Source organism: Cryptomeria japonica, chromosome 9, assembly GCF_030272615.1.
Source record: "Cryptomeria japonica chromosome 9, Sugi_1.0, whole genome shotgun sequence".
Classification (NCBI taxonomy): domain Eukaryota; kingdom Viridiplantae; phylum Streptophyta; class Pinopsida; order Cupressales; family Cupressaceae; genus Cryptomeria; species Cryptomeria japonica.
Window position 1 is genome coordinate 596,857,509 of NC_081413.1, and position 21,460 is coordinate 596,878,968.

Consider the following 21,460-nt stretch of genomic DNA (forward strand, 5'->3'; position numbering starts at 1 on the left):
AAAATACGAATCCCCAACACTATAACTTATATTTCATCACGACAAAATTCAACAAAATCAAAATTTGAAAACTAAAACTATTATATATCCGATCACCATAACTAAGAGTTTTCATGAATATGACACTTCATGATGAAGTGTCCAACAGGCACAACATCCTATCAACTAGACACCTTACAAATTGATAATTTAAACACCTAAAAAAAGGAGAACTAGACAAAACTGCAAAACCTCATCATCAAAATTTAGAAAATCTGATTTCAAAAAGAAATTACAAAATTTATAACACGTTTGTATGGATTGCTCATATACTGGATAAACGTTATTAAAATCTTCCATTCATTCTTCACATGGTAACATAGGTTAAAATCGTGATAGAATACTTACATTTTTATAGCGAGGATAGCCTCTGCCTTAAACAAGCGGGTTGAAGGTCGGTCCGAACTTTCGCCAATGAAGTTTAAATAATTCTCAATTATTTTCCTTCTGTAACAATTTTAACTATTTGAGTCAACACACGACGATCCATCATGAAAATGAAGAAATAAATAAAAGTTAGCAAAGCGACCAAGCCAAGTCGGTGATCGTTTTCTCATCTTTGTAGTGATCTTCTTCCTCTATCGACTAGCCAGGCAAAATTTGAGCAGAGTTGTGTGCGTAAAAACAACCGGCAAAATGAGTATTTTAATTCACAACGCAATGATAGTTACGATGGACGGGGAGCAAAGGGTTTATGGCAATGGTGGGCTGTTTGTGCAGGGCGATAAAATTCATGCAATTGGTTCCTCTTCCCACATTCTAAGTCACTTTTCAGCTCAAGCTACTGAGATCATCGATTTCCATGACCACATTATTCTTCCAGGTAGTCATTTAACACAAGCAAAGTTGCAATAACTTTCTTGCGCCCGCGCTACCCCTCAAAATGTCAAGCCACATAAATAGAAGTCATTCTTTTCATGAAGTTGAAGTAAAATATCTAAATAGACCATAGAAGAAGCAAACTGGTAGATATCAAACAACATAAGTAATTGTTAAATGCAACTACAGCATCCTATGGGGAAAGCCAAAGCTGGACTTTTTCGGTGAAAGCACAGCTTTTAGATCAATTGAATTCTTCTTTTGAGCTGAATGGATCTGAGCTGCAGTGAAAGAGACATTGGGGCCGCGCCAAAGCAAATTACAATAAATTGTGCTATACTAAATGGGTATCAGGACAAACATTTGCTTCCTTAAACCGTTTTTAATTTATCATGGGATACACAATTAAACTTGCATCATCTTTTTGTCTTAGAAATGACTTCTGAGGGATATCTATTCTATTATACCGTTCACGCTTTTCTGTGGACTCCGTTGTTGCATTTTCAAGAATATTTATTCCCTATTTGTAATAGTTCTTTTTAGAGCTTACTTGATTAGGGGCTTACACCCCATATGATGGATCTTACTGCCTATCTTGTGTTACCTTGAATGTACAGGTCTTAGTACACTCACAAACTGCTTCGAGTGGCATAGCCTTACTCTGATCTTTGGTAGCTGTCTGGATACTAGCGCAAGAAATACAACATATCTACTAAAATAAAGCAATAACACTTGCCATAGATGTATGAAATGAAGCGGGGATGTAGAGTTGTTGGGCCAGGGCCCAAAATTAATCAATAATAGAAAAAGGAAGAATTGCCATTTCGGAGAGGAAGCCTCTAAAACACTTTTGGGGAACATATATTCATGCAAATGTTGTTGTCTGAATTACCATCAAAACCTCAGTTAAAGTTTAACTGGGATGGGGCATTCCCATAACCTCTAATTAGGCCTACTAGAAATAGAACTTCTATATGAGTAAAACAAAGGGTATGCATGCACCATATAGGCCATACAAAGGTCATCCATACATATGACATGCAGATCATGAAGTGTAACGTTATTCTTCTCTCTAGAAAAGCAGTGCCCTCAATGCTTTTCAGTTGTGGATTTTGCATGACATTTGTCCTTCCATGTTTCATCTTCCATTTGTAAATTCTACTTGATAAGATACTTTCTGATGCAGCTGCCCCAAGTTACTTATGCCATTGGGATCATCGACTATCATAGTCCACGTAATAAAGATTTGAATTTTGATGAATTACCACACAACGACAAAGATGCAATCATGTTGATACTTAGTTATGGCCTAACCATTAATGAAATCCATTTAGATGGATTCTCATTGTCACGAAGTTACAATTCTCTGGGCCAAGTTAAGGACGGAGTTTCCACATTTTGCATCGAATGTCCATTCATATTGCAATAAGTGCAATAAATAATCTGTGTCCATTCTCTTGGAAAACATCTTTTGTTCTTGTTTCTTGTTACCAACAGAAACAAATTCTAAAATTTTGGGTCAGTGCATAATCTGAGCAAATCATTCATTTCTACATTTTTTGTTTAAAGTTTTCCTTTAGTATTCGTTCAAATTCATGTTTTGTATCTATGTATTGCTTGTATAATTCAGTTTCCTTAATTAGAATAAATTTTGGCACGCAATTATTAGCTGTGTTCATCCGCTTCTTTGCACTTCAAAGTTCACCCTAATGCCTTGATAGCATTCTTTCAATATCCACCATAATGTTTAACTGAATTTTAATGTCTTAGCACAGTGAGCTAGGAGCAAAATGATGACTAATGCCATCATGTAGCTTCCTGCAACCTTGTAAAGTAGGGTTGAGTTGAACATCATTCATGGGCCATTGTCGGCTTCCGTGGATGCTTCTATAGTGCTCTAGGAACTTACCTTGCTGTGGATTACTTGCTTATGCAACATGCTTGACTACTGCACTCAATTTTACAGTTATCGTCTGCTCCAAAATCTCTTCTAATGACTCTTGAGTTTCTTTACAAGTGCCCCCAAGGATATATCTATGCCAAGAATACAGAGAATAAATTGTATAGAGATTTTTTAATGTTCTTACATGAAGAGACATAAGAAAAATCAATTGAATTCTTGGTTTTGTTAATTTGTCTTTATGGAGAGTGTAACATTGTAGCCAAACCATATTCCATGGCATGTCTTAAGACAAATCTATCACCTATTGTCAGCTCTTGAAACTGCTTGGGCCCTAAGATTTTTGAAACATCCTTGAGCCTTCCTACGCATGTTCCCCTATTCTTGTGCTGCATCTACATCTTTGCCATGTCCAGTTCTGTCTTAGGGAGCATGAAATCATGTCTTGTGACTTTATTTGTCACATGAACTAACAAGTAAAGATAACTATCTCAATCAATTGAATTATGATGTTTTCTCAAAATTCAACTAGGATCATTTTCTTGAAGGGATTCTATGATTGCGATTGAGTGCATTATTCTTTCTAAGTTAGTGATTGTGTTTGCCTTGTCTTGGATAAAATATCACATACATTATAGATTGAAATTCATCATATATGGGACTTACATTATTCTCGAAGCAATTCAATACTTTCTACTTAGATATTCCAATTCAACTTGTCTCCATGATGTTTTGGGGACATGGACGACAAGGGATGGCGGGATGTGTTTCCTATACAAGGGTACTTTTGGGCCAATTTTTAGGGGACGATTGTTAAAAAGTAGGGAAATTTTTAAAAATATAGAGAAATTTCAAATATTCATATCATAACATTGATAAAGCATTCATCATAAACATTATAGAACCTTTGTGAGCATGGGTAGTTGAATATTCATTGGTATTTTTGCATTATGAAAATGGTATTTCTTACGATGTGATGCAGGAGCATCCTCGGTTCATAGCAATCTTGCATTAACCAAAAACATTTTCCTTTCTGTTTAGTTTTCCTTTCTGTGTGTCCCGGTTTTGGCTCACCGGATCCTGTGGAGTTGGATTCTACTTGAAGACTTGATCAGCTTTCTTGCTTTCGGACCACATCGCATTTGGATCATTTTCCGGCAAGATATCGCTACCGGTTTCCATGACAATTTCTTGTTACCGGTTGTTCCTTTGTTACCGGTTGCCTGAGACCTATTTTGGTGATCTACTGGAACCCATTCTGAAGCTTGCAGAGCCTTGGACATTGATCTCGATGTTCCTTGGCGTGTGGTCGACCTTTTCCCACAATTTACGTTTCATCCTTTGGATTTTCAGGAGGAATCCCTTGGTGGAGGGTGACCTTGTTATTTTCATGTTAGGTCTTGTTCTTCGGGTTTTGATCTCTTTTGGGCCGACTGTATCCTTTGGATCAATATATATATTTGTAATTATGCTTTAGAATGTAACGAAGAGAGAATCAAGTAGCTAGACTATGCATAGAAGATAGATCTTTCGATACAAGGTCCCGGTTGTGACTTATTCTACCAGGCCTGTGAGCCGGTATGTTGTAACCTGGTTGTTACTGGTTGGATGTAATCAAATTTCATGCAATAAATCAACCTGTTTTGCATTGCCTCCATCATATCTTTGTGTTTCCGTTGTGTTTACTCTTTGTGGCCGGTTCGGATTGATCTCCTTGAGGTCCCTCCTCGCCGGTGACTGCTTCAAGTGGTATCAGAGCAAAGTTTCGTTCTGGAGGTTGTGTGTCCTGAATTTCTTGTTGTAGGGTGGCGGATTGCAGATCTGACCTGCAATTGCAGAGGACTAGCGTGAATCGATAGCACGAAGAGGAACTAGGAATGGTGGAGTGCGTGGGAATGCAGACCCTGCTGTGATGGAGATGTTGCGAGGAATAGCAGCCCGGTTAGAAGTGTTGGAGACAGCCCAAAGAAGAGGCCGACATATTGAAGATGTAAGTGAAGATGAAGGAGAAGAAGCCCCAACAGAACAAGCGAACCCACCGGCGGTTGATCCGGATGAAGAAAGGTTTTTAAGGGTTTTGAGTAGGGCAAACACTAAACCTCATTTTACCCCACCGGAATATGATGGGAAGTTAGATTCAGATGAATTGATGGATTGGATCTCGGAGATGGAGAAGTATTTCAATTTTGAAAACATTGCAGAAGAGAGGAAGGTGAAATATGCCTGTACCTGGTTGAAAGGTCATGCATCTCTTTGGTGGGAGCATTTGCAGGTTGATAGATAGAGAAGAGGTAAAGAGAAGATTAAGACTTGGGATCAGATGATTGCTAAGTTGAAATCAAAGTTTGTGCCAACGAATTATCAAGTGGATTTGTTCCGGAAGTTGCATAATTTGAGACAAAAGGAATCTAGTGTGAAGGAGTACACTGAAGCATTTTACAAGTTGAACATCAAATCCGGACATGTCGATGATGAAGTTGAACAAATTGCAAGATATTTGAACGGATTGCGGATGTCTATACAAGATGAACTCAGTATGATCAAATTGGAGAGTGTTGAAGAGGCTTACCAGTATGCCCTAAAGGTTGAAGAGAAATTGAACAAAAGACATGAGCAGAGATAGAGAGGTAGAGGTGGAAGGTTTACCGGAGGAAGATTTCAAGGAGGAAGAGGATATACCGGAGGAAGAGGAACCAGTATAGATTAGAACAAGGACAAGGAAGTGAGCAAAGAAGGTAATTCATACTGGAAGGATGATAGAAATTTCTACCGGAGGAGAGAATCGGATGGTTACCAAAATGAGAACTTTGGAAGACACGACAAGAGGACATTTAGAGGAACTTTCTTTAAGTGTGGAGGAGAAGGACACCATGCATTCGAATGTAAGAAGATAGAGGCTATTGGAAGAGCAGCAGTGGTGGAAGAGAACCCCACCAGATCAAACAATAAACCGGAAGATGGAGAACTGTTGATGATGAGGAGAGCTTTGTGTCATATCGGAGGACATGAAGAGCCCTTGCAAAGGAAGAATTTGTTCAAGACCAGATGTAAGGTATCCGGTAAGTGTTGTAAAGTTGTTATTGATAGTGGTAGTTTAGATAAATCTTGTTTCAGAGGAGATGGTGAATAAGTTGAAATTGGAGAGATTGAAACACCCTAAGCCTTACCAGATAGCATGGATTCAGGATGAACATACATTGTTAGTAAGTGAACAATGTTTGGTGAAATTGAAAATTGGGAATTATCATGATGAAGTTTTGTGTGATATTATGCCTATGGATATTTGTTATCTTTTGTTGGGTAGACCTTGGCAGTTTGATAGACAGGCAATACATGATGGGAGGAAGAATACATACACTATTGTGGCCAATGGGATGAAGCAAACCTTGTTACCTTTGGAGGAACCTTTGAAGAATGAAGTTTGTACGAATGCCAGAATCTGTTTAGCAGATGGAAGGAAATTCATGGATGGATTGAGACATGAGAATGTGTGTTTTGCCTTAATTTCTAAGAAGACTGAGAGACCGGAACCGGAAGGAGAACACTCGGAAGAGATAAGAGATTTGCTGACAGAATATGAGGACATCATTTCAGATAATGTACTTGATGGATTGCCACCTGGAAGAAGTATTAGTCATTGCATGGACTTGGTTCCCGAAGCTAGTTTGCCTAACAAAGTTGCACACCGGTTGGCACCGACAGAGAATGAAGAACTAAATAGACAAGTGTAGGAGCTGTTGAAGAAAGGTTTGATCAGGGAGAGTCTGAACCCTTGTGCAGTACCAGTTGTATTAGCACCTAAGAAGAATGGAGAGTGGAGAATGTGTACCAATTCAAGAGCAATAAACAAGATCATAGTGAAATACCGGTTTCCTTTGCCTAGGATGAATGACATAATGGACTGTTTGAGTGGAGCAAAATACTTTACAAAGATAGATTTGAAGAGTGGATATCATTAGATTAGGATCGAAGAAGGTGATGAGTGGAAGACAACATTTAAAACAAATGAAGGACTGTATGAATGGTTGGTGATGCCTTTAGGATTGACTAATGCACCAAGTACTTTCATGAGGCTGATGAATGAGGTATTGAAGAAATTCTTGGGTAAGTTTGTTATTGTGTATTTGGATGACATTCTGATTTTCAGTAAGACGAAAGAGGAACATTTGCTGTAGTTAAGACAAGTTTTGCAGAGTTTGAGAGAAGAGAAGTTGCTGATCAATATCAAGAAGTGTACTTTCATGAAGGATGAGTTAGTCTATTTAGGATTTGTGATATCTAAGGATGGTTTGAAGATGGACCCTGAAAAAGTGAAAGCCATTGTTGAGTGGCCTACACTGGAAAACATTGGAGAAGTAAGATCATTTCATGGATTGGCTAGTTTTTACTGGAAGTTTATTAGAAATTTCAGTTCAATTTGTAACCCTATGACTGAGACCATGAGAGGAGATTAGAAGGAATTCAAGTGGACCATCGGAGCAAACAAAAGTTTTGAACTGTTGAAGCAAAAAGTAACTGAGCAGCCTGTGTTAGCTTTACCGGATTTCAATAAAGTATTTGAAGTGGATTGTGATGCAAGTGGAACAACAATAGGAGCAGTCTTGAGTCAAGAAGGGAGAGCAGTAGCCTATTTCAGTGAGAAATTGAATGATGCCCGGAAGAGATATTGAGTGTATGATCAGGAATTTTATGCCATAGTTCAAGCCTTGAAGAAATGGAGACACTACTTGTTGCCTAAGGAGTTTGTGTTGTATACAGATCATCAAGCTTTGTAGTATTTGAACAGTCAAAGTAAGTTGAATTAGAGACATATGAGATGGGTAAAATTCTTGCAGAGTTACACCTTTGTGTTAAAGCATAGAAGTGAAAAATCTAACAAAGTTGCTGATGCATTGAGTAAGAGAAGGAATTTGCTGACAGAGATGAGAGTGACAGTATTAGGTTTTGAAGATTTGAAGACCTTGTATGAACCCGGATTTTGCAGAACCTTGGAAAACATGTAGAGAACTGGTTATGGTTGATAGGAGCAAATGGTTGGATTACTTCATTCAGGATGGGATGTTATTCAGGGAGTTATGTTGTGCATATTGTTGACGTGTCTAAAGTCGCGGAACTATGGCTTCATCCGGCCAACGCAGAATAGAATACTAAGAATCCTATCTTCTCTTGAGATAAGGAAATCCCTAATGCTGTGTGAATTTGATCAATGGGGATGACCTCAATGTTTTGGTTGTCAGGTCTTGACTGCAGGATAGCTTAGTAGTTGATGTGTTTTGCTGGAAACACAAAGGGGACTTACGGTTAGACTGAATTGGTTTCCTACAAGTTCCCTAAAGTTTTATAGTCCTATATCATTTGATTTGCTTCTAATTGATATTATTTCAGCTTGACTGGAGGGTTTCTTTAATGAAAAAGGAAAAAGGAGGGATAAGGATAAAGAGTGAATAAGAACAACTAAATGATTTTAACTAAGACAACATATTTCAACACAGACGAAAGTCTTAAAATAACTAGAAATTACTTTGCCAGCCAATTAGCACAACTAGGTAAAAACTAGTGCAATCATCTAAGGATTTTGAATTTTCAAGCTATTAGATACGAATGATAGACTCTTACACCTATTTATCCAAATCTAATAACCGAACTTAGCACAAAAGGGGCTTAGACTAACCATGCAGAGGAAACAATAATCAACTATTTCTTAATGGTATGAACCAAGATTTTCCATCAAATACATGCATAAATAACTGCTTGAAATTAAGTACAGTTGCAGAAATATGAAATAAATGGAGAAGACGACCATGCACTCACAGTGAAACAAACACAACTTTAACATCCATTAAGTTCTGTATGTATTTTGCTAGAGTTTTTTGCAACAATCTTTTTTTTTTGCCTTTTTACAAAGGAGGAACTAACTCCTTTATATAGAATTCCAAAAATGGATGAATGGCCAAGATTAAACTTAAATAAGTGGGCTAGATTCATCTTCTATCAAAACTGCCCATACCCATAAATGGGAGGCAAAATATCAGCAACAACAAAAGGAGAAACAATAACTACCAAAAAGGTAATCAATAACTACCCGAAAAGTTGCTCCAAAAGTGCACATGCATGGAGCTCAAGATTTATAACTGTTTTGACAGTTAGAAATGAACTTTATGCCTAAAAAGTGCTTTTTAAGATTTTAAAAGAAACTTGCACTTAGGAAAGCACTTTCTCCTTTTTTGCTGTAGACCCTTTTTCCAAAAATTCATCCTCATTGTGCAAATACTCCTTCTAGATGTCTTGACCTGCTGTACGCTCTGCCCGAACATATTCCTGAAATCTGATGCATAGCTGGACCAGCACCATGCTTTGGGGCATAGGAGGATGGCGTATTTTATATTGCATACCCTCCAAGTGGCGATCTACATGCTTCAAACCATCCTTCCAGTCGGACCGATGAGCCTCAAAACTTAATATGTCCGAATGCAACCCACTGGCAAATTCTAGGTCCTCCAAGGAGTATGCGACCTTATCAATTCTCAATCTATCCTCCCAGTCTGGTTGTACTCGATCACCGAACAAACTTTTTTTCCAGCCTAGAACCATTGATCTGAGGATCTTTCCACTTAGATCCCTTATGTTTTTCAAAATCTCCTCGCATTGCTCCTACTCTTTATTAATGGTATCTTTTGTGTCATTCTTCATGTTGGCAGTCCAGTACCATTTTTTAAAAATGCCGATGTCATAAGGATCGAGGATGGCAAACAATGTGGGAATTTGCGTGTGGGTCTAGAAAAGAGCTCTTATGAGGGGAGAATTGTACCAACCACCTCATGGACCCTGAAACACTCCTTACTTCAAACAATTTGACAAGAATGGTTTCTCGGTGGTGGGCCAATTCCTTTACGTCTTCAATAATCCGCTCTCCCTTTTCCTTAATGTCCCGAATCCATTATCTGACGGCCTTGGTGGTATCACGTACTCCTTCAAACTGGATTGTAGTCCTTTGTGCCAATGCCAATGGGTGAACATCGGATTTCGGGGCATGTTGCAATGGTTTCAGCAGGTGATCAATGTATCCCTCAGCTTGCTCAGCACGAACTCGGTACATGTCCCTCTCAACAGTCATTTCATCGAGTTGTCTAAGTATATTCTGCATGGAATCCTTGAACTCTTCCCTTTCTTGCTCTTTGGTGGCTCGCCCTATTGGGATGGTTGTAATGCTATAATCGGCCAATGCAATTTGATCTGCTGGCTTATTGACAGGCGGGGTAGCAATATGAATGGTACGGTCCCTCTGCTCATCCTTAGTGATCTGGGAGTAGGTCTTGGGCTTTTTCTTACCTTTGGATTTTATCTCTCCAATGCGAGAGAAGATATCCTCCAAGTTGATAGGTGGCTTGATTGCTGCTTTCCGTTGTGCACGAGCAATTAACCAGTCTTGAGGGATGATCTGTCCAGATTTATTGCCAAATTCCCACTTTGTTCCTTGGAGGTTTCAGCTGGCTCATTGCCTATCTGCAATTGATTTGTTAGAGGAGGAATGAATGCAGTATCCAATCCCTTACTCATAGCTGAGTTCTCCCCTACCTCACTGAACAACTGTCGGGTATCCCCTTGTGATGGTTGCTCTTTAGTTCTGTCGGGCTCCTGGGTCTCATCCCACTTTTGTTCTCCCTCAACGGTGGTGTCATCTTTGCAGGCGCTATTCAATTGTAATTCACGCTGACTCCCCTGTGTGAGCTCACGCTTACCAGCCTCTTGATTAGGCGGAATTTCTCCCTCCTCAACTTGATTTCTAGGTTCATCAGAACCAATGATCCTGACCTCTACATCTAGCTCACCTTGTGCTGGAGGATTATTAGCCTCGAATGCATCAACATCACTTTGGGAGGGCGGAGCAGGTATATAGTCAAGCTCAACTACGTTATCCTCAGAATTGGGGTCTTTGGATGACGAACTGACTTCCGGCCTCCTGATAGGGATCTTTTCCCTTCTAGTTCTTTTTGATGTTCGAGTCCCTCTATTGGCTCTGACTTTATTCCTCTTCTTTCCGGGTTTCTCAATCTCTTCTTTCGGTGCACTTGAGGTTCCCTCATCCTCCGAAGACTGGGAATCAAGACTGCCCATCATATTGTATGTAAATTGAATCCCTTCATGGGTCAGTTTCTCGATTTGCTGGGATAACAAGTGATCGGCATACCTTCTTGGAGCCTCCATGACCGCCTCAAAATCAGTAATTGAATTCCGAGTCCAATCAATGCCTAGCAAGAGGTATTTAACTGCCTCAAACTCTTGAACTTGCAAGCAATTGCCATAATCTGTTACCTGATCTGGGACCCGACGGTACTCATAAAGCCGCATTTGCTGCACACTTAGCCTGAAATACTCACGCCGTTGAACCTCATAGTCATCAGAATAGTTGCTCCAATAATCCTCAATTGATGCCTTCGCTCTGTAGCGCCTGCCATAGGCTCTCTTTGCCAAATTGTCATGATCGAAACACTTCCTTGGGAAATGTTCCTGTAGGCCATAAGATGCTAATTCAACAAGTGACTCATCAGCTTGTACCGAATTCTTGAAATGCACATCGAGGGCACCCAAGATCATGGGGAAGGTGAATCCAGGCTGTTTCTTATCTCTAAGTAAGCTGCCCGCTGGATGTGCTTGCCTTGCAACTTCCATAAGGACTATTTTGTCTGCCGGATAGGGTGGAAGTCAGAATGAAGCTCAAAGCCAGCTATCCTGATATAGGTGAACCTAGGGAATTGAATAAACCATGCACCATACTTTTGTACCAAAATGGTAGCTTGCTCTGAGAGCCTTATTTGCAATCCTCCTTGCATTAACCTAACTAGGCACATTGTAAAGGTGTCATTGACACGCTCATACTGACCATTTGCATAAGTAACGCTGTTCTTTTCTCTTTGAGCTATGTCATAGTAATGCAGTTAAGGGTAGCATTCATACACCTTGACCTGATTTGTGCCGTTCCCAATTTCACCTTGCTTGATTAATCTTGTCAGTGGCTGGTGTCGGGCAAACATGTAAATCAGGTAGGAAGTCATGGTGAAGTACTTCTTTTCCTCAAGTTCAACCAGCTGTGTATGGATATTATCATTGATGATTTGAGCCCAGTCGAACTTGGACTTCCCAACAAAGACTTGCTCTGTAAAGTAGAACATCCACTCTTCAAAAAAGTTAGATTGAGGGAGTCCCATAACCTGGCTAAGTAAGGTGACCATATCACCATACTCATTATGAAAGTCACTTCTGGGGTTCTTTTTACCGATCCTAATGTTCAGAGGTCTTCTCTCTTTATACCATTCTTCGTTTATCAATGTCCTACATTTAGTAGGATTCATGTCGTAAGCAACCTGTGCCTCATCTATAGTTGTAGCAATGGGATTATCGAGAAATGGGATGTCAAATGCTTCCCCAATGGCCTCAGATGTGAAATCAGCTAGCACCATATTTTCTAGGACCACTAATTTGGTCTCTGGCTGATAATGTCTGGCAGCCTCAACTACTAGTTCATAATTTTGCACGGATGGAGGGAAACCTGCTGCTTGAGCGATACCACTTTCCATCATCCGCCTAGGCTTGCCATAGGCGTTAGGAGAATATACCCTATTTATGAAATCTTGAATGTCTATGTGGCCTAAATCAATATCACCTATGTTCTCCCATATGCTCTGGACTTTCGACTCCCTAACTCCTCTTTGGTATTGGTACTTCATTTTCTCGCCTCTGTGGGGAATGTCAGATTTAGAGACCCGACATGTTCCGGTTGCACCAGGTGTCTTTGAGGATTCTACTGCCGATTTAGGCATTTATCTTGCACAACCGGACACGGATTACGAGACAAGATGAAGGAAGTGAGTAGGTTAGTCAAAATAGAGGATGATGTTAGCGCCTAAAACCAAAGATCAAATCGAATTCAAAAAAAACAAAAAACGTGACGCTTTAATAAAAGAGCTTAATTAACTGGAAGTGAAACGCTATTTGAAATAAGAAATTAAGCTGGCTCTGTTTAAAATTCGCTACTTGGAGCGGGTTCCAAAGAAAAAATGCCACTTCCGACCAATTACGATGGTATGGGCGAATGTTCAATTTTGCAGCTCAGGGCTCGGATGTCTTAATGATTGCCACTTTTCGCGCTTGGAGGAGTTTTACCTAAGTTCAGTTTTTGAGATGTTCAAAATTTCCCTAAGTCCGAATTTTACATTTCAAGGTTAATTTTCCTGACAGGCTTTGCTTTTGCGCTATGTTTAAAGCTTTGTAAAATTACAACCTACGAAACTTCACTCTTCAAATTATTGCTTAAACATTACGACCAGTTTTGCATTTATTTAATGACTCTAAAGGAGACAAAACGAATTTACTTGGCGAATAAGATGGTTGCCCCGCGATTTCTCCAAACTTCGGGTTTAGAAAAGCTTTGTGTGAGTTCGGCCTGCAAGGCCTTTTTGTAATTTTTTTTTAAAAACACCTTCCTTGCAATTTTTGACTGCAGGCTATGAAAGGCTTTTACAAAAATGGAAGGATTTAACAAAAACGCCTTACCTTCCGTGAACTTCGCGCCAAAGGAGGACTCTGCAAACTTGGAAGCTTAACGCCTATTTTTCTCTCCCTTTACTTGATTGCTTCGGCCTTAAAAGGCTTTCTACGTGAATATGAAAATGGCCTTCCTTCCTTGCTTTGCCCAATTTCGGGCCTAGAGGTTAAAATGCAAACTCTAAATCGCCCCTTCATGCGATTTTGCAACTTTATAGACGTTTGCCCATTTTCGGGCTGGGAAACCTATTTGTGAACTTTTATTTTCAACGCCTTACCTTTCGCTAACTTTGGCCTCCTGGGGGATTTCGCAATTTTTGGAGTTTAATGCCTTATCTTTACTTGGTCTGCGTTTTTGGCTAGGGGGGTGATTTACCAATTTTTGTTTGTGTTCGACGCCTTTCTCATTACCTTTGCGCTTTTCGGCCAAAATGGGCCTTTTGCAAGGTTTTAAGTTCATAACGCCTTACCTTTACTTGGTCCGCGTTTTCGGCCCATGAGGCCCTTTTGCAAATTGTTTTACAATTTCGCGATTTCTAGTGCTTGCCCAATTTCGGGTTAAAACCCATTTTTGAAAAGTTTTCAATTTTCACTTACCTCATGACTTGCGTGATATTCACCTTCCTGCCGAATTTCGGGGCTAAATGGAGTTTTGAAAAACTTAGAAAGTGAAACGCCCTTTGTAATTTTGGGCTGGAGGGTCATTTTGGAAAGTTTGTGTTTTACTTGCTTTTCTATTATTTTTGGGCTGGGAAGCGAAAATGCAAACTTTAAAGTCTAACGCCCCTTTATATTGGCACTCCCAGTTGTTTTGCCGATTTTCGAGGTTTAGAGAGCTTTTGCAAATTTATGAAAACGCCCCTTGTAATTGTAATTTTCGGGCTGGGAAGCGATTTCGAAAAGTTTTAAGTTTTACGCTTTTACCTCATCTTTTCATTTTGGGCTTGGAAAGCACTTTTGTAGGCTTTTGAACTTTTAACATTTTCTTTCTATCAAGCAATTTTTGGGGTTTAGAGGGAGTTTGGAAAACTTAGAAAGTTTGGCACCTTAATTCACTCTTCAAATTCGGGCTAAAGGGAATTTCGCAAAGTCCCCAAGTATTAATGCCGTCTAAAAAATCAGCCTAAAGAGGGGCTTTGAAAAGCTTAAAAGGTGAAACGCCGAATTTGGCCTAAAAGGTCATCTCGCAAACCCATGGAACTGACATTCTTGTCAACTTAGTCGATTTTCAGGCTTATGCTAAAACTAGTCTTCCTTGGATTGATTTTGTTCATCTAGATTGCGAGACTCTCTGCGCAGGACTCCCAGGCCATGCGACTTAAGACCAACAGACGCCCCATCTCCTAATGGATACATAGCTCATTGCTTCACTACTACTTGTTGGATCCCAAAATGGTAGATAAAAAATCAAATTGGAAACTTGGCAGGACGAAGGCTGAAAAGATCAACGAGGGGGACCCTGTCGGCGACAGGGAGTGTGTGCAACGCACAACACATACCTAAGAGCTCCATGAGAGAGAACCTAATAAAAGAGAAACACAGTGGAGGTTTGTTGTGCGTTGCACACGCTCCCTATCGCCGACAGGGTCCCCCTTCTTGTTTTTGAGCCTTTTGTCCTCGCCCTGTTGAGTTTCGCGCAGAGTGTCTCGCGTCCTTTCGAGCGAGCCCGCGATTGGTCCGTGAAGTAATGATGTCAAGGAAAAGAGCCGATGAATCCATCCGGCTAGTCTAGCCCTTGGGCACGAATGCCAAGAGTTTGTTCGAAGTTTTGAAAATCGCCTTGGATAGGCGTAAGGTGATAGAAATTGGCGAAGCCCGCCAAGCAAGAGCAGTGTGTCTAAAGGTCGCACGAGGACCCAAAGTCGCCGTTTTTCGTGCTAGAGCTATGAAGTAGATTGCATAAGGTTTGTCTCCGCGATGTTTGTGGGATTTGAGTAAAAGATGATTTTCGCCTGCTGGTGAAGGAGCAAATTTCCTGGCCAATATGCCGAGGCTACGAAACTTGCCCCAAATGCCTTAGAATTCCGAAGCCTCCGAAATCCAAATTTGTAGAATCTGGCGAAAATTGGTCTAAAGTTCGTAATTTTGCTTAAGTTCCCAAAATTGCCTTATGGGCCGAATTTCGGACCCAAAGGCCAAATGTTAAAATTTCACAAGGTTGAAAAATTGCTAAAATCGCCCAGGGGGCCGAATTTCGGACCCTGGGGCGAAAATTTCAAAATTCAAAGTTTCCTACATGGTTCGAAAATAATGTGAAATGTTGCAAAAAGACCCTTTAGGTCCGAATTTCACTTAAAATGCCCAATTTCGGACCTTGGGGCAAAAATTTGAAAATGTGAAATAATGTGAAATGTTGCAAAAGGTGGGTTTAGGTCCGAATTTCACTTAAATGCCCAATTTCGGACCCTGGGGCCGAAATTCAAAGTTGTGCAAATTTGCAAAAGGTGGGTTTAGGTCCGAAAATGCATCCAAGTTCGCTAAAATTCAAAAAACTCCGAAATTTGCAAGAATAGGGCTAAGGTCCGAAATTTACCTTAAAATTGCAAAAGACGCCTTAAGGTTCGAAGTTTTTTTGAAAAGTTGCGAAACATGTCCAAAGGTCCGAATTTTTTTTAAAAAAGTTCGTAAAATATGCTAAGTGGTCCAAAAACGCCTTGGTAAAACAAAAAACGCTAAAACTCTGAATTTACAAACATGTTTAATGCTCCGAAATTTGCAAAACTTGCCAGAAGGTCCGAAAATGATAGAGTTCGCCAAAAGCGTTTAAATGCTCCGAAATTTGCAAAATCATACCAAAGGTTCGAAGTTTTTTGAAAAGCGCTGAAGCTCCAAAAATCTTCAAAATCGTAAAAGGTGTTAAATGCTCCGAAATATCTCCAGTTCGCAAAAAACCCCAATCTCCGAAATTCTCCAAGACACGAAAATCGCGAAGGACGCCATAGCTCCGAGGTTTGTATGACTTGCAGGAAGCGTTGAATGGTCCAAAGTTCGCCCTTAGGGTTAGATAAAACAAAGTTTAAAGTTTTGGAGGGGCCTCCATATTCGCCAAAGGGTCCGAAGTTGAAAGGTAAAACGTGTTTGAAATTCTAAGGTCCTCTACTTCTCTGAAAATCGCTGCGCACAGGCCCAGATATAGAAATTCAAAATTGATAAACCCCCTCCATGCTGCTGCATTTCATGCAGAGAGAGATCATGCCCGATTTTGAAAGGGAAAGAAAGCTAATTTCGTGCGATTCATATTCAAGGTAAAATGCTGCATAAACTATTCCAAATCATTCAAGTTCAGATTGCCAATTACCCAAGGTAAAAAAAAAACCGTTTAAAATGATAAGTTCTTTTCCATCCAACAGCCGCGAAAATTTGAATTAAGGAGATAACCGTTGGGATTCAAAAATTTTTTTTTTGCAGAATTGTCCATTCGTCTTCACGTAGCAAAGTCAGGCAATTTCTCGCCATCCGCTCTCATTAGGTAAGTGCACTTTGTCTCTCTTGTGATCATCTGAAATGCTTATAAATCAAACAGACGTATGTGTGAAATCTGATTAAAATGCTTAAATTTTTGAAATATGCATCTCTTTTGCTTGTAAAACGTTGTTCAAAGCAGTCAAAATTTAGAATTCACTCCTAAGGTTTAACCAGAAATTGCATTTTCAAACTTAGGAAATTTTTTCGAGCTTTGTCCCGGTTAAGAAATTAATCCAGAAAATGCTTGAGTATAAATTCGCGATTAAAAGCTTTATGAATGCTGTGGTTAAAATCAATCAAGCTTTTAGCTAGAAATGTCGCTCCATGTCCAATCTAAATTTTGAATTAATCCTTGAACGCTGGAGTATTCTCTATCTAACCCGCCTTACTTCTTTGTGTATCGACTCGTAATCCGCATATGGCTGTGTAGGATAAATGCCTAAATCGGCGGTAGAATCATCAAAGATGCCCACTGTAGCCGAGACATCGCGAGCATCCAAATCAGATATCCGGCGCAAGGTTGAAAGGATGAAGTATCAATATCAGAGAGGAGGATTGAGGGAGTCAAAAGTGCAGAGCATCTGGGACAATGTCGGTCATACCGACCTTGGCCATATTGACATTCAAGACTTCAGGAATCGGGTCTTCTCCCCTCACGCATATGGCAGGCCTAGACAGATGGTGGAAAGTGGCATTGCCCAAGCGGCGGGATTTCCTCCAGCAGTGCAAAATTATGAGTTAGTGGTAGAGGCCCCCTGACACTATCAGCCAAATTCCAGATTGGTGCTCCTTGAGAACATGACCATCGCCAACTTCACTCCTGAGGCCATCGGCAACGCATTCGACATTTCCTTCCCAAACAATCCCTTAGCCACAACCATAGATGAAGCACAAGGGGCATATGATATGAATCCGGCCCGATGCAAAGCACTGATCAACGAAGAGTGGTACAAGGAGAGAAGGCTTCCAAGCGCCAGAATTGTGAAAAAGACCCCAAGAAGTGATTTTCATAATGAGCATGGGGATATGGTCACATACTCAGCCGAGTTATGGGACTTCCTAAATCCAACTACTTCGAAGAGTGGATGTTCTATTTCACAGAGCAAGTCTTCGCTGAGAAGTCTAAATTCGACTGGGCCCAGATCATAAGCGACAACATCCACATTCAGCTGATAGAGCTTGAAACGAAAAAATACTTCACTATGACCTCTTACTTGGTCTACATGTTCGCCAAGAACCAGCTGCTGCCAGGTTTGATAATGAAAGGTGAAATCGGGAATGGGCCTGGTCAGGTAAAGGTCTATGATTGTTACCCACAGCTGCACTACCAAGACATTGCCCAGAGGGAAAAGAGCAGCCCAGCTTATGCAGTTGGCCAATATGAGCGCGTCAATAACCCCTTCACAATGCGCTTGGTCAGGCTAATGCAGGGAGGAATACACATAAGGCTCTCAGAGCAAGCTACTATTCTAGTACAGAGGTATGGAGCTTGGTTCATTCAGTTCCCAAGGTTCTCCTATATCCGAATAGCGGCCTATATCCGAATAGCGGGCTTTGATGGTGCCCCTCTTCGACTTCCACGAAACCCAACTGACAAAGTAGTTCTTATGGAGGTCGCAAGGCAGTCACGTCCGACCGACATCTTACTCAGAGAAAGCAAGCAGGCTGGATTCACGTTTCCCATGATCATAGGCAACCATGATGTCCACCTGAAGACCCCTACCCTAGCAGAGGAATCCCTCGCAGAGCTGGCCTCTCATGGTCTATAGGACCATTTTCCGAGAAAATACTTCGATCACGATAATCTGGCAAAGAGAGCCTATGGCAGGCGGTACAGAGCGAAGGAATCAGTTGAAGACTATTGGAAGAATTGCTCTGATGACTATGAGGTCCGGAGACGGGAATATTCTAGGCTAAGTGTGCAACAAATGCGGCTCTTTGAATACTGTCGTGTCCCGGATTAGCTCACAGATTCAGGGAATTGCCTCCAAGTCCGAGAATTTGAAGCAGTGAGGCATCTCTTGCCAGGCGTTGATTGGTCCCAGGACCCAATCATTGATTTTGAGGCAGTCATGTCAGCCCCAGCAAGGTACACAGATCGATGGTTGCATCAGCAGATTGAAAGACTAATTCACGAAAGAGTCCAGTTCACTTACCACCTAATGGGCAGCCTTGATTCTTAGTCCTCCGAAGATGAGGGAACGTCCAGTGCACCCAGAGAAGAAATTGAGAAACCTGAGAAGAGAAAGAAAGCTAAGGCTTGTAGAGGAACTCGGATGTCCAAGAGAACAAGAAGGGAGAAGATTCCTACAAGGAGACCAGAGGCCACTTCATCGTCAAAGGACCCCAGTTCGTCCGACGATGTAGTAGAATTAGATTATATACCTGCTCCGCCTTCTCAAAGTGACATTGATGCATTCGGAACTGATGTTCCTCCTACGCCCAACATACTAGAAGCTGAGCTAAGGGCCATTGAATCAACCCAACTAGGTAACCAAATAGAGGAAGGAGAAATTCCATCCATTCAAGGGATCGAAGTGCATGAGCCCACCCAACAGAGCCGCCATGAATTGTTGCTCCATGATACAACCAAAGATGACTCTACCATTGAAGGAAAGCAAAGGACAGAGGAGGCCCACGAGCTCGAAAGGACTAAAGAGCGACTGTCACACGAAGGCACTAGACAATTGTTCAGTGAAGTGGGAGAAAATTCAGTTGCAAGCAAGGAACTTGGCACCTCTTCCACCCCTCTGGTAGCAGAACAACTGCGAATCTGTGATGAGTCGGCTGAAAACCCCAAGGAACAGATTGCAAACTTAACCATATCATCAGCCCAGACAGTACCTCAAGAATGGTTAATTGCCAGAGCCCAGCGCAAGGCCGCCACCAAACCCCCTATTGATTTGGAGGACATTTTCTCATGCATAGACCAATCTAAAGCAAAGGGGAAGAAAAAGCCCAAGGCATATTCTAGAGTGACCAAAGATGAGCACAGGAACCGCACTCTTCACATTGCCACCCCTCCTGTAGACAAGCCAGCAGATCAGATTACATTGGCAGATTACAGTATCACAACTGTCCCCATTGGACAAGCCACTAAGGAGCAAGAAAAAGAGGAATTCAAAGACTCAGTGCTGAACATACTCAGGCAACTTGAGGAAGTAACAGCTGAAAAGGATATGTATCGAACCCGTGCTGAGCAGGCAGAAGGGTACATCGATCAACTCCTTAGACCATTGCACAATGCTCCCGAATCTCATATTCCCCTGACGGCACTGGCTCAGAGAACCACAACGGAATTCGAAGGAGTACGGGACACCGCGAAGGCCGTCAAGGAATGGATACAAGGCATCAAAAAGAGAGGAGAACGGATCCTTGAGGAAGTGAAGGAAATGGCTCACCACCGAGAGACCACTTTGGTTAAGCTGTTGGAGGTAAAAAGGGAATCCCTTAGAATGCATGAAGCAGCTGTCGCTACTCTTCCCCTCATGAGAGCTTTTTTCTGGACCCATGCGCAGATTCCCACATTGTCCACCAGCCTAGATCCGCATACCATCAACACTCTTAAGGAGTGGCACTGGGTTATCACTATGAAAAATTACACAAGGGAAATTATTGATAAAGAACACGATTCATGCGAGTCAATTCTGAAAGGCATGCAAGAACTTGGTAAAACCATCCTCCGATCAATGGTTTCGAGATGGAAAAATGACCAGTCTGATGATGTGATATAGCCAGACTGGGAAGAAAGATTGGGAACGGATAGGATTACCTATTCCGCTAGGGACTTGAGTTTTGCTGGTCAGTTCCATTCAGATATGTTGAGCTTTGAACATAATCGTTCCAATTGGTGAGATGGCTTGAAACATTTAGACCAGTACCTCGAGGGTATGCAATATAAACTTTGCCATCCTCCTATGCCTCCATTCAGCTTGCTATTCCAATTGTGCCGCAAATTCCAAGAATATGTTCGCGAAGAGCGTGCCGCAGGTCGTGATCTTTGGCAGGAGTATCTGCATGGTGAAGATGAATTTCTAGAAAAGGAATGTGAAGCTGAAAAAGAAAAAGTGCTTTCCTAAAGTACTTTTCCTTTTTTTTTTTAAAAGAACTTTAAAAGTGCTTTTCCTTTTTTAGATTTTGGAAAGTGCACCTTTTCACCCAAAAGGTCACATTTGACTTTAAGGTCAACTAAGATGTAAAGCTTTATGAATGCACCTTTTTGGATTATTTCTGAAATTGCTTTAGTTATCCTTTTTTGGATAGTTATTGCCCATTTTGGGGTGGTTGTTGATATTTGCCTCCCATTTATGGGAACGGGCAGCCATGTTTTATGGATGAATATGGGCCATTTGTTTATATTAAATCTAGGCCATTCATCCTGTTTTGAAGCCTATTTAAGGGATTGGTTTTCCCTCATTTTGTAAGAAGTTCTTGGATTGTTGCAAAAGCTCTGGCAAAATTTACAGGAATTAATGCAAAGATTAAGACTGTTTTCAAGTTTCCTTGTGAGTGCATGGTCTCCTCCTTCACTTAATTTAGAAATCTTTTAGTTATGTTTATTTCCTTTACATAGCATTTTCCAGCAAACATCTTGATAGAATCCTCGCAGTTCACACCATTAGGGAATGGCTGATTGCCTTTCTCTCTGCATGGTTAATTTGAACCTTTTATGCTAAGTTCGGTTATTGAACACTC

General features: G+C 40.9%; 1 protein-coding gene across 3 annotated transcripts in view; it reads left to right on the forward strand.

Moving 5' to 3' along the window:
• The first annotated feature begins 349 nt into the window (after positions 1 to 349).
• The window catches only part of LOC131071526 (uncharacterized), a 297,148-nt gene continuing 276,037 nt past the window's right edge, over positions 350 to 21,460 (forward strand). For 2 of the 3 annotated variants that reach the window (XR_009112532.2, XM_058007425.2), the window contains exon 1: positions 440 to 862. Coding sequence is in view for 1 of the 3 variants with exons in the window: in XM_058007425.2 (XP_057863408.1) it covers positions 676 to 862 (187 nt within the window). In the remaining 2 variants the exon portion in view is untranslated. The other variant, XM_059211079.1, reaches the window with a different exon arrangement.